This window comes from Denticeps clupeoides, chromosome 19 (genome assembly GCF_900700375.1).
Source record: "Denticeps clupeoides chromosome 19, fDenClu1.1, whole genome shotgun sequence".
In the NCBI taxonomy this organism is placed as follows: Eukaryota; Metazoa; Chordata; class Actinopteri; order Clupeiformes; family Denticipitidae; genus Denticeps; species Denticeps clupeoides.
In genome coordinates this window covers 16,515,480-16,528,722 of record NC_041725.1, presented here as the reverse complement: position 1 = coordinate 16,528,722, position 13,243 = coordinate 16,515,480, and the positions used below count along the sequence as shown (strand labels likewise).

Below are 13,243 nucleotides of genomic sequence, written 5' to 3'. Positions count from 1 at the left end.
GCTGATCTGATCGCATTCTCCCATAATCCTGCAGCCGTGGTTGTCATGGTAACGTGCGAAACACTCCGCCGCCCCCTGCTGCCGGACGCGAGTTTACACGCCCGGCCGCACCAACACGCTCCTTTATTATATTTAACCAATCAGACGTGCATGAAAAACGAAATGATGTCCTACCTGTGTGTGAGTGTGTGTGTGTCTGTCTGTCTATGTGTGTCTGGTCTGTATTTCACAAATTATGCACTGCATGGTGTTACTGTTCTGATTTGCACTTTATGAAATATTTATTGTTGAAGAGAATAAAGGTGGATCTGCAGAGAGTTCCCTCTGCAGAGAGTTCCCGTTTTCTTTTCAGAATCGCATGTGAACGTGAACGTGCTGGGATCCGGGGGTGGTGGTGGTGGTGGGGGGGGGTGTGTGTGTAGTAAATCTCTGTTCTCCGTAATGCGGCTCCTCAGACTTCCACAACCAGAAGATTTTCATTCCAGACACAGCTTAACCCTTTCCCCCATTCTTCTGTACGTTGTGAGGTGTCTGATCAAACCAGACAGAATTAATCTAGAATAATTAGGCAGAGAACGTTTCCCAGCATGCACCAGGAAGTGGGAGGAGCTTTAACAGTAACGTTTATTACAGGTTAAAGGTGAACAACTGAAGAACATGAACACAGACCTCATTTCTCTTAATATAACAGAAATATGATATAATACAGATGTTCCACCAGACAGGTCATCTATAGACAGACAAGCGCGGTTACGCTGAGAACCCGTCTTGTCTCACCAGGCTTTATAAAGTTCGTTCTGTCCACATTTCATTTTCACACTCGTTAACAAAGTATAATCCCGGCATGTTCCGCTGGTCTAGAACAGCCACTCAGTACAGCACTTCATCTGGAGTCTAGAGTCCACACACTGGTTCTAAAGTGATAACTGAAGAGAAGAAAGGCCTCATCCAGAGTTCCTGCCCACTGGAAGGTTCCGTCAGGCCGGGGGCTCGCGGGCTGCGCCTGTCCTTCAGCCGGGGCTGAGTTCTGCAGCACCGACCACTCAGCCACTCAGATGGGGCTCTTCACAGCAGAACCTGCTCTTAACTGTTGGGAGATGACCGGCGTTGGTGTGAAGAGGAGCAGGTAGAGACGGAATGGGGTTCCGGGTACTGACGGGGATCTTACTTGCTGCATCTGTACTCTGGCTCGTCCAGAACAATGTCTGCGTAAAGGTCTGGCGGTGGCAGGATCTGCAGATCAGGAAGTTCACACTCCACCTGCTGAGTGAAGCTGGAGCAAAACAGGGCTCAGATGGAAGCAGCATAGCGGCTGAAGTTACCACTTACACACACACACACACACACACAAATAACATACCAAACTGACAGAACAGGACCAACAACATTATACAACATGGGAATTACACAACTCTCTCTTTCTGTGTGTGTGTGTGTGTGTGTGTTGTACCACATACCTGAAAACTGGCTCAGTCTTTTCACTGCCTAAAAAAAATAGAACCGGAAATTCATAAGCCAGCATGTTTTGGATTTTTTAAAAAGTCATCAGACAATAACAACTGTGTGTGTGTGTGTGTGTGTGTGTGTGTCCTTATTTAGGACTAAGGATTACACAAGTTTATCACACAAGTTCCTCCACATTGTGACACATTATTCTCCACGGTGCCCCCACCAGTGGAGGACGGAGGAACTGCGCTGGTTAAATTTGTTTTCTAATGACATCGTATGGCCGTAAGAACGACTCATGACTCGCTCTGGCGTTGGACTGGATGTTCTGAGGTTGGTACGTACTTGCCGGTCGTTTGTTTGGGAGACTCTGAGATCTACAGAAGAAGATAAAGGCACACGGGTCAAGTTCACGTAGAGAAAGTCAGACTCAGTTCATCGTGCCTGTTAACCCTCTTACTTAAGGTTGCTGGATGATGACTCTGTGGTTTCTGCCGGCTTCGGCTGCCTGAAGAAGGTGGCCAATTTCTCAAGAGCTTCATTCCGCGCCCTGCAAAGAACCGCAGCGTGGCTGAGATCCACAAACAAAGAAACACACGTCCAGCTCCAGCATGTCCTGGACGTCCAGCTCAGATCTGCTTACATCTCCAGAGTTCATGATAAGAACTCGTAGCCGGGAGATGTTTCAAAACCAACACAGGACCCTGCTGGAGGGGAGGCCAGAACTTCCACCTGCTGCTTCAGCCATGATCGAATTCATGCACACACACACACACACACACACACACACACAGGATCTTACTGCATGTTCTGGTTCTGTGTCCCAGTGGTGATGAGTGTGATGTCCACTTCACTCAGGCTCTCTGGGAGAAGACACACACACTACCATCATAACCTGACATAGCGTGAAAAGTCACACGACCCTGACTGTGTAAAGCCTGATCACACGATCTAATCTGCTCATCCACATCAGGGTTTATATGACCTGCAGCTGAACTTACCCATCTCATGAGGAGGTGGAGTGTGGAAGTGCTGCCTGTGGTGAAGAGGTAAGAGTTAACATCAGTCCATCTCTCTCTCAAACACACACACACACACACACACGATACACACTGGTCAGTGGGCTGAGTGAGGTCGGTGGGTGAGAGGTTCTCGTCTTCATCATTAGTCCACTCCTCACTGTCGTCTGAAACTGCAGAGAAACACACAGAGCGTCAGCGTCACACGTTCCCCACGGAGAATTATCACAGAACCAGAACTCAGAACTTACAGCTTTCTGCAGCCGCTGGGTAGTGATTCAAAGACCTGCACACGCACACACATACATAAAGTTGGAACTATTTAACAAATATGACCATTTTAGAAATAATATTAAATGAGGATGAAAAATATGTGATTTATTTTTTTATGGAGCCGTAGGCGGTTTCCATGGTTACCTGTTGTCCTGGTTCAGGGCACCTCTGTCGAGTTGGCTGCTGTTTGTGTGATTGGCTCCCTTCGAGGCCTTCTTACCTAACTCCAGCATGTCCTTAATGTCCAGGTCCACACTCTTCACTGAAATATATCCATCTGCGGACAACAGAGCATCAAGCTGGTCAGGTGATCAGCTACGCCGGGGGCGGGGTCAGGGAGAGCATGAGGCCCACAACTCACATCGCTTGGCGCCATCCCGGGCCAGCCATTTTCCTTTGGGGCAGCTGGTGGTGCGGATGATACTGACCAGGTCACCACTGTTCACCGGCAGGTCGTCCTTCCGGCCCTTACTGTCCACCATCACGCGCACTTCATACATGGGTTCCTCCTGACCGCTGATCTGCACACACACACAGAAGATCCTAAATAAAGAACATTCTAGGAACATTCTGAATGAAGAAGACTTGTAACCTTTTTTCAATACCAGCCACACCATATCACCCTTTAAGCAAGTGAAGTGATTGTCACATGTGATACACAGCAGTGATGGCACCTCAGTGGCACCTTGGTGGATCGGGATTTGAACCGGCAACCTTCTGATTACAGGGCCGCTTCCTTAACCGCTAGGCCACCACTGCCACCACTTTAGAACATTCTCATCTCATGCTGGGAGAACCTAGGTCAGAGCACGAGAGCAAAAGGGCGTGAACCAAATACTTTTTCAAACTTTCAAACTTTTCTCCATAAATGCCAAGGTCAGAGAACAATGTGCCATAAAACATTGAACATGCCTTCACGTGGAGGTTGTGCAAGAGCCGAGTAGAGTAGGAGACTCTTAATGAGTTCCTGTGGGGAAACGTGAACATCAGCACTGTTCTGCTGCAGGAATGAATTCAGACAGGTTCTCCAGGCTGAGGGAACCTCCCTGCTGCACCATGCGGAGCTGCACTGGAGAAGTTCGATGTTGAGGGAAGAGGCCTGAACTTTTACCACAATTTTACCTCTGGAGAACCATTCCACTGCGTTGCTTCTCCTTGGGGGGCGTGGCCTGAATTTCTCACCTTGAATTTCTTCTTCATCTCGTTCTCCTTCTTCTCCCTCTCCTTCTGCTCCTTCTTCTCGCGCTCCTTCTCCTTCTCTTTCTCCTTCTCCCGCTGCTTCTCCTTCTTCTTCTGCTCCTTCTCCTCTACCACCTCTGCGCTGTTCTTCCTGCCAAAAAAAGTGAAATGGAACGAGTTTCAGACCCAGAGTGAGCGACTGGCAGCAATGCGGGAAAAATTCAAAGTAATAATCATTTTTTAAAATTACTTTGATTTGAAGCGCCCAGATTTTAACGTCTGATCCATCTGAAACCGAAAACATCACATATGAGTGTGAGTGTGTGTGTGTGTGTGTGTGTGTGTGTGTGTATATATTATTGTCACTATATTTCTGCAAGGGAACAGGACTCACTGCAGCCTGAGGTTCAGCATAGGGGTCTGTAAAACATGCGAGAGAATCAGGACCACCGTCACCACGGCAACGTCTTTTACCATCAAACATGTATCAAAATTACATTTGGAATCAGAAACAACGATTCCTCAAGCTAAATATCAGATGGACCTCAGATTTGACTACAAGTGCAAATAATTTTGAATGTAAAAAATGTTCCTGAGAAGACTCACTCTTTGGGGTTCTCTTCTTGTCTTTCTCGCGTTTCTTGCTATTTTTTTTCTTCTCCGCGTCATCAGAGCCGAGATTCACCGACCTGAAAAAAAAAATGTTCCCATCCGACCGTGAATATTATTCTCAAAAAATGTCACTATGAGTTTACTCCAGAAGGTTTTTACCCTGATGGATTCAGGCCATTTTGATTGACAGGACAATCTGTGGCATCAGGAAGCGTTGTTGATGACCCTTCCGCGGTGACCTCAGGCACCTGACCTTCAACCTGAACCTGAGGAGCATCAATCCCATCCGCAGCAGGAACAGGCGCATCCAGCACCACCTCATCCTCAGTAGGGGACTTCAGGAGTTTGTGCATTGCAGGTTCCACCTCCAGACCTTCAGCTGCAGGGAGAACTTTGCTTTCATGGATTTGAGGTAAAAGGTCAGGGACGTGCAGAACGGGATCCTCTGAGCAGAAATCCACTGGAGCAGGAATCACTTGATCCACTGGAATCACTGGAACGGAGAAGAAGACAGAGGAGTCAGCTTCTGACGTTTATTTAGAATGCAGTGGGATCGGGAGAACATCACAGAACGTCTCATTTTGTCCTCATTCATCCATTTTACATTTATATGAGTTGAACATGTTTATGCTGCCTGGTTGCGTGCACGAACAGTGCAGGTGGAGCGAACTCTGTAAAAAAAAAATCCGAAACGTTCTGCAGGTGTTCTGCAGGTGTTCTACAGTTCTTTGGCTGCATGTCTGTCTGCAGAATTTATTATGGCCTTCACCGATCATGCAGACATGTTGAAATATCTGGAACATGCCGGAATGCAGTGACGGGTCACGTGCAACAGGTTCGCTCTGACTGTGTGTGTGTGTGTGTGTGTTACCTGTGTCCCCCTCAGGCCCTGCTGGCTTGCTGATGGTCTGACTCGGGTCCACAGTTTGGTCCAGAGAGGTGCGTTCTGTGGACCGCGTTGCTCTGACAGGTTTTTTGGGCTGCGGGACAGGGGTCTCCTCCTGAACAGGTGACACGGAACCTGGTGACACGAAGGGGGGTGATGTGAAGTCGAGGAGAACTTCAAAAACACACACACACAGCACATGAGGACACTGCAGGTACCGGAGACATGACCACTCAGAAGTTGTTGAGATATAAGTGCTGCTGTAGGTGGTCATGTTCTCCTGATTCAAGGAAGAACCGAACCAACATTCACACAGGACACTAGGACACAGGGAACATTTTTTTCTGATTTCTGTAGATCTCTAGAGACCAACAGGAAGCGTCTTACACACCTACCGCCCCGGGACTCCAGGAGCAGATGATGGCTGGGGAGATGTGTGAGACATTACCCCACCTCTCTGTCATGTGGAATTCGACGACAATGACAGCACCAGATGCCGCACATTCCAACCCTGCCCAACAGAAAACCTCTGCAGGAACGTCAGGCATGGCAGCCTGCAGTGAGACCTGGAGGACAACCTGACGCCCATCATCCTTCATCAGGAACATCTGCAGCATCTCCGCAGTGGCGCTCTGCACTCTACTCAACGTCTGATTCCTAATTCACTGCATACCCTGGCCCCCTGGTTCCTGTCGAGGTTGCTTCCTACATTTCTATGAATAACTGAGAATGGATTTTTACCGTTGTGATGCGGTCTCGTCTCCAGCTCAACGTGTGCCGCGGCCATGGAGTGCTCATAATCGACCGGAGGAAAACTGGGGCTGATGGGTGGGGTAGAGTCTGTTTCGGAGGGTGGAACAGGTGAGGGGGACTTGGATGTTTGGTTGCTCTTCCTCTTCATCTTCTCCAACAAATTAAAGACTCTCTGGTCAGAGGCCCGTTTTCCAGGGGACTTCTCCTCCGCTCGTTCCAGAGCTGACAGGGCAGACAGGGGACGTTTGGGTGGAGTCGTGGGTTCCACATCGCCTGCTGGTGGACCATTATCTTGCACTGGGGCGGGGGCGGGCCTCACCACCTCTGCTGGAGGTCCCCCTGCAGGAGGAACTGGTTCTGCTGGTGTAGCGGATCTGGGAAGAACCGGACTGGCTGAAACTGTTGGGACGGGCAATGCGGCCACTCTGACCAGTTCAGGTTCTCTTTGTTCTGGATCTGGAACTGCTGGATCTGATCCTGGGAGAGCAGGATGTAGAACCTCCACTGGAGGAGGAGATGAAACCGGGATTACTGGAGGCGGAATATCCAGTGGAACTGGAGTGTTTCCAACTAGGATCTCGGCCAGGGGAGTGTCTGGGGGGGGGATCTCTGAAAGAGAAATGAACATTTCTGCTTCTTCAGACAGAGAAGGCGTTTGGTCAGGAGTCTCAGAGGGAATGTCTGGAATGGGAATACTGGATGTAGACGTGGGGACTGGGGGCAGGAGAGGCTTTTGGACTGCAGGTAAAGTAAATGAAGTGAACGTTGGAGTTGGGACGTTCACTATTGGCGAAACGGGATCCATCACGAATGTTTCCGATTTTTCCTTCTCAGGCTTTGGCGTCTTCTTAAAGGAGAAAATTCCCTTCTTCTTGGGAGTCACAGATTTGCCCGAAGATGGAGGTGTGGAGTTGGATTCGGCCGCTGTAACAGGAAGCACCAAATTAAGTTTCTTGTCTTTGAAGGCCTGTTTGACAAGGTCAGCCTCCTTCCTCTGATTCTCATCCAGCAGCGCTGGCTTCACGGGCAAGTCTCCATCTTTGGCCTTCTGGGGAACCATCAGGGATGCTGGCCGCACAATGGACAACCTCTTCTCATCCCTGAAGACCACGCGGGGCACAACAGACATCCGGTTCTCCACAGCAGCATTGATACTGGAGATGAGGGGTGACTGAGTCCCGCTCGTGGGAGAGTGGAGGAGTTTGGGCTTCTCCGGGATGGTGGGCTTGTTTCGGAGCTTCAGGGGATCTTCTTGCTGGAACTTTTCCCTCAGGGCTTTGAAATCCAGGCCCTCCTCCTGATGCAGGGAACATCATAACAGATTTAAATAAAGATGATGACAGTCCTGATATTATCTACAGAAACCACTTCACACCCGCAGTAACACCATCATTTTCATTTCATTTCATTTACGGCATTTATAAACGCCCTTATCCAGAGCGACTTACAATCAGTAGTTACAGGGACAGTCCCCCCTGGAGACACTCAGGGTTAAGTGTCTTGCTCAGGGACACAATGGTAGTAAGCGGGATTTGAACCTGGGTCTTCTGGTACATAGGCTACTACCTCCCATCCACTGCACACCTGGAACGTTGTAATTTCTACACATTTCGTTCTTTCCTCTTGACCTGGACCTCAATGCAGCAAAATTGCAAGTTCTGCATGAATTATACTTTCATTGTATTATTCTTGTGACAATACACTACATAGGATATTCTGAAACATAAATTCAGTCTTTAACAACTGTACACCACTGTGTCTTTAAAGTACTCCAGGCTAACTGAGGTTATGAATAATAATAATAATTTCCTGCCGTTAACTGCAGATCATTGAGTGGATAAAATCCACTCAGGTGAGGAAAATAAACTATGAGTTCCAGGACATAATGGATCTGATGAAGCAGTTTGCTTCAACTATGAACGATATTAAATAATACATGAAAACATATCATGATAAACAACTCCACCCAAAGCCTGATCTGATCACCCCTCTTTGCTCCTTACCTGCGCCATGGTGTTTCAGATAATCCAACAGTAAATGAAGAACAAACTTCTGATCCTGCTCTCCAGAGGTCTTCTTCTCAGCTGGTCATGTCTGGTCAGTGAGGGTCCGTGAAGGTTCTGCGGCAGCTGGCGGTTTCAGGCTGTGAGGTGGAAGCAGCAGGAACGGTCTGTCTCGTCTGACGGGTCCCAGGCAGGAACGGCCTTTTTCACTCGGAAGGAATGCTGTCCGTCGGGTGTGGCCGTGTGTCACAGCCGAGCAGGTGTCCTCAGAAGCAGCCCTTCATCCTCTCTGCTTCCTCATTCATCTAAAAACGCTTGCATGTCAGAAACGCTCTTCTCCTAATTGGAATTGCGAATGAAGTGAACCTAATCATACGATACATACCTGAAATATCAGTCATTTACGTGACCATTGTTTTTGAAGATACATAACACTGGACACACATATTCCTCAAAGGTCACAAGGCCAGTGGGACAACATCTGATATCTGACCGTTTCTCTTGTGACTAGCATGACTGACCTTTTACCTCCCTTCATGAAGCAGTGGGCCTAAAACAATGTCGTCCAATCACATTTTACCTTATAATACAACAAAATACATAAATATAATACTGTAATACACAAATATAAATACAAATATATATAATATATTCCAATGGATATGAAATTTCCATCTGCAGTTGAGCGGGAAATGGGTGAACCTCCTACAACCTTCTAAATTATTGGTCTATAAATGAAAAAAACAACCTTCCTGGTTTATTCCCTGCTTCCCAGTTGGTAATTTCTGCTTCATTCTGAGTTTCAGTCCATCCCATAATGCCCCATTGTTTTTTCATTTCAGAGGAATCTGACTGGTTCTTTGTAAAGAGACTCTTCATCAGAACGGCTCCTTTGGGTATGTGTTTATTGATAACAGTATTACATGGTGGGATACGTAAATCAAGAAAAAAAAATTAAAATAAAATAATAAAAAATCTCTAAAAATCCACTGTAGAAGGTCACCTTCGGAAAGATAAAAATAACGCTCCTTTTACGTTACCAAACCGTTAGTTGAGGTAAAGTTAAAACAGGTCTAGAAATGTTCTCCAGCAGCAGGTCTGCTCTTTTTCTTTGTCTTTAAAACGAGCCTCAAAATGAAAACTGGACTCTGGCTGTAAAACCGGCAGCGAGCGTGACGTTCTGATGTTCTCCAGAAGCACGTGAGAACAGCGATGATCTAGAAACAGCAGCTTCATGGTCTTGGATTTTCCCTGTGTAAGATGTTTCTGTGTTGTATGAGATATATTCACTGAAAGCCTGTTAAAGACCATGATGGCTCATGACTCCTGACCACACCCTCCTTGAGGGCGATGACACTGGCCCCTCCCCGTTTGTTCCTGTATGATTATGTGGGTGGAGTCTGGACACTGCTGGTGATGAAGAGTTTAAAAATCCCTGGACTCTCTCAGCCCCGCCCATCATCCTTCCACTAACCCCGCCCTGCCTTGAAAGTGGCTGATTGACATCCTTCATGTCATCCGTCACACAATGTCACCCCAAAAACTGAAAACAGCAGCTGGATTAGAGACGCAGCCACAGCAGTCTGGGGAGTCGGGACCTTCTGGAGATCAACGTCGCTGAAGCTGCCTGTTTTATGGTTCAGACGTCCACTGGACCAAATTAATATTTTTATCATCATCATCATTATCATCATCATCATCATTATTATTATTATTTACAAAATGAGTTTGGCAAACCAATGATCCGATGCCTTAAAAGCGATTCACCCTAAAACATGTCTAGAGTCGACCTCAAGGGCTCGATTGATTTATAAAATAAGAATCCATTTTAATTTTTCCCTTTTTTTCATTAGTATTGTACAAAAGCTATAGAGAAGTAACTGTCCAGTCACAGGGTCGCTCTCTCTTTCCACACCACCCGCTCAGAGTCCGGCTAATAGTCCGTCAGCCTTGTTCCGTTCTGTGGGCGGAGCCTTTTCATTCCTGCATAGTGCCGAGGCGGCAGAAACAGCGTCTGGCATCGTCTCCGCCTGCAACACCGTCAGATCCAATGCTGTTGAGCCGTGCCTCCGCCCACCTGCTATTGGTGGCGGTCTAGTGTGTGTGTGTGTGTGTGTGTGTGTGTGTGTGTAATGCCTCTCGACAGTCTTTCCCGCATGACATAGGTCTCGATTCCAAGTCTGTGAGGGAGAGCGAGAGGACCGGAGCGAGAGGGCGGAGCAGGGTGGGGTCACGGGAACAGAAATCTTCAGTGCAGCCACCAGGAGAACCCAGCGCCTTCACATGGGCGGGGACAAAGAGAGAGATGAAGAGCAGTTTGATGGGTAAAAGGGGCGGAGCCTCGGAGCCTGACCACAAGTCTATAGAAATGGCAGCTCGGAGAGAAAGGAACCGTGGAGGCTGGGGAGAGACCTGCAGAGCTCTGAACCATACACACACACACACCCACACACACACACACACACACACACACACACACACACAAAAACACTCAGAGCTACTCCACATTCCATGTCTCCCAGCATCCCTAGCACTGTTCACATCTGCTGTGTTCCTGTGTCCCTCCTCACTTCTGTCCTTTGTTAATCTGAGCGTAGAGAGGATCCTTTCCCTGAAGGGAGAACCAAGAGAGAGAGAGTAAGGTTAGTGTCTGTTTTTTTTTTTACCCAGAATTCATTGCACCTACTTAATTACACAAAGAATTTTGACAACTAAGTCTGAACTGAAACCTGAAAGCCTGAAAGCCAGAGAAGAAACTGAGGAACAGGGGAATTTTCTGCAGGAACATCAAATGGCCACTCCACGTCCACTATCAGATGATGAATCAACCAAGCCGAGCAGCCCTCAGAACACAGTGCTGCACCCGTAGCCACCCCCACTTTATGATGACTACACCCATCACACACACACACACACACACACACACACACGGCCATCAGATCATCTCGGCATCTGAGACTTCAGTGAATCATGATTTTAACTAGAGAAAGTACTGCTCCCCCATTCAAGCACACACATGCGCACACACACACACACACACACACACACACACACAGGTGGTCTAGCGGTTAAGGAAAAGGTCTCGTAATCAGAAGGTTGCCGGTTCGAATCCCGATCCGCCAAGGTGCCACTGAGCAAAGCACCGTCCCCACACACTGCTCCCCGGGCGCCTGTCATGTTGCCCACTGCACACCAAGGGTGATGGTTAAAAGCAGAGGACACATTTCACTGTGTGTGCTGTGAATCACAATGACTTCACTTTATTTATTTACACACCATACCAGTTTTTATATTTTATATGTTTTACCAGTTTTATATATATATATATACCAGTTTTTATATATATACCAGTTTTAACTATACACCATCTGTTTAAATACAACTAAAAATGCTGCAATTTAAACTGCTGTAGTGCGTGTGTGTGTGTGTATACACAGTGCACGTTTTTCACATTTTCTACGTCCTGAAGGTCCTCAGTTCTACGTTGTGCCGTTCCTCTCGTCACCACCAGGCCGCAGTAGAGCAGCATGACGCGGACACACTGGAGCCCGGAGGTCATGTGAGTCCTGTCTATTCACACTGTGGATTTATTTTCAGAATAAGAGCTTCTGCTGCAGGAGATTTTAATGAACCTCGGTGAACTGTGGCTCCGTTCCGAGCAAACCATCTGATTCCTGAGTTTGCGAACATGGATAATCATAATGCAGCTTTCAGCAGGGTTCTGCAAAGGCGGTTTATAGGGGTGAAAATATTAAACAAACACTACAAAGATGCCAATAAAGAAGAAGGAAGAAGTTCCAGACAGGGCCACCTCCTGCCCCACACTCCCACCCAGCCAGAGGGGGCCTGTAGCGGGCAGAAGAACCACAGGAGACTGCCTGGGCGTGAGGAAGGAGGAACCCTGCGCTGCACATCCAGGGAAAGTGACAGCCAGAAGTGGAACGCTGACGGAACCCTGCGGCCGGTGGAACGTTTAGGCTCCATCCGCAGCCCCGCTGACCGCTGGCTGAATGGCCTCCTGCACTAACAGTACCGTCCAGAATCCTGCTCCTCAGGCTGGTCCTGTCGGAGCCGTCTCATTCCACGCGGTTCCAATCAAGGGAACAGGAGGAAGAACCAAGGTTCTAGCAGCACTTAATTTGAAAAATGAATTTAAAACAGAAAGCCTAGAAAAGGTGAGGACATTTGGCAGATCCACCAGCATCGAACTGCCGTTAGGCTTTGTGTTATTGCAGAATTTTATTATCAGTATAAACACGGTTATTAAAAGTAATGTAAAAAAGGAACAGGAACGGTTTGATTTCACCCGAAGCTGTTATCTGCTTGAGACGAGGGGTGTAATAAATAATCGGCTCCGGTAATTAACGCGTCCTCGATATTCGGTGGAAAAGGGGAAAAGTGTCCATAACGCGCCACTCCGGGGCCCCGATAAACACACCCAGAAGAGCGTCTCAGATGGAGATGAGATCCCAGCCGGAGGGCGGGCTGGGCTGTATCGAGACCACTGAAGGACCTCGGGCGTCGGCCCGCCGCTCGACCCAATTACTGACGAGAGGCAATTAATCTGCGGGGCAGAATATGCGCATATCCAAAGGGCCCCGAACGTAATCATTTCATTTTTTTTTTGCCGAGGAGTGGTGAGTGCCGGGAGGTATTATTACAGCGCCAGCGATCAGTCATGGCGCTGGTGCGGGCTGACAGGCCCAACAGGGAACAAAAGGCGCGCCGTGACACCTCCACAAAGCCTGCGTGGAGTTCATTAAGTTCCTGCCACTTGCAGTCACTTGTTCGCAGCGCGCCCCGCTGCCACCCCGCTTCAGGCTGAGCAGAACGTTCATAAGACGTGCGGAATTCCTGACCGCCAACTTCACGCGGTCACACGCATCCTAGAAACATCTACAGGAGGGAAACACAACATCACGTCCTCTGACTGGTGGTGAAAAACGTCCTGGAGTCACAGTTCTAGAAAGATACAGCAGCACCACGGAAGCATAATTTAAAAAGTCAAATAGTGGTGAAAGACATTTACATTTAACAGCATTTACCAGACGCCCTTATCCAGAGCGACTTAC

General features: G+C 48.0%; 2 protein-coding genes across 7 annotated transcripts in view; both read right to left on the bottom strand.

Annotated features, from left to right (window-relative positions):
- Positions 1-605: 605 nt before the first annotated feature.
- LOC114769241 (transcription initiation factor TFIID subunit 3) lies at positions 606-8,400 on the bottom strand. Its single transcript, XM_028962078.1, has 19 exons — positions 8,172-8,400; positions 6,157-7,465; positions 5,401-5,550; positions 4,689-5,022; positions 4,524-4,606; positions 4,312-4,337; positions 4,168-4,205; positions 3,921-4,068; positions 3,100-3,259; positions 2,883-3,015; positions 2,717-2,751; positions 2,560-2,638; positions 2,448-2,482; positions 2,249-2,309; positions 1,907-1,996; positions 1,792-1,823; positions 1,458-1,485; positions 1,169-1,273; positions 606-1,087 (listed from the first exon to the last, which is right to left on the bottom strand). The coding sequence occupies exons 1-19, from the start codon at positions 8,178-8,180 to the stop codon at positions 1,084-1,086; spliced, it is 2,859 nt and encodes a 952-aa protein (XP_028817911.1). The 5' UTR covers positions 8,181-8,400; the 3' UTR covers positions 606-1,083.
- A 659-nt stretch (positions 8,401-9,059) lies between these two features.
- dab1a (DAB adaptor protein 1a) overlaps positions 9,060-13,243 on the bottom strand; it is a 165,125-nt gene continuing 160,941 nt past the window's right edge. For all 6 annotated transcript variants that reach the window (XM_028961441.1, XM_028961442.1, XM_028961443.1 and 3 more), the window contains one exon: positions 9,060-10,782. In XM_028961441.1, the coding sequence (XP_028817274.1) occupies positions 10,738-10,782 (45 nt within the window). In that variant the 3' untranslated portion in view covers positions 9,060-10,737. The remainder of the gene's footprint in view (positions 10,783-13,243) is intronic.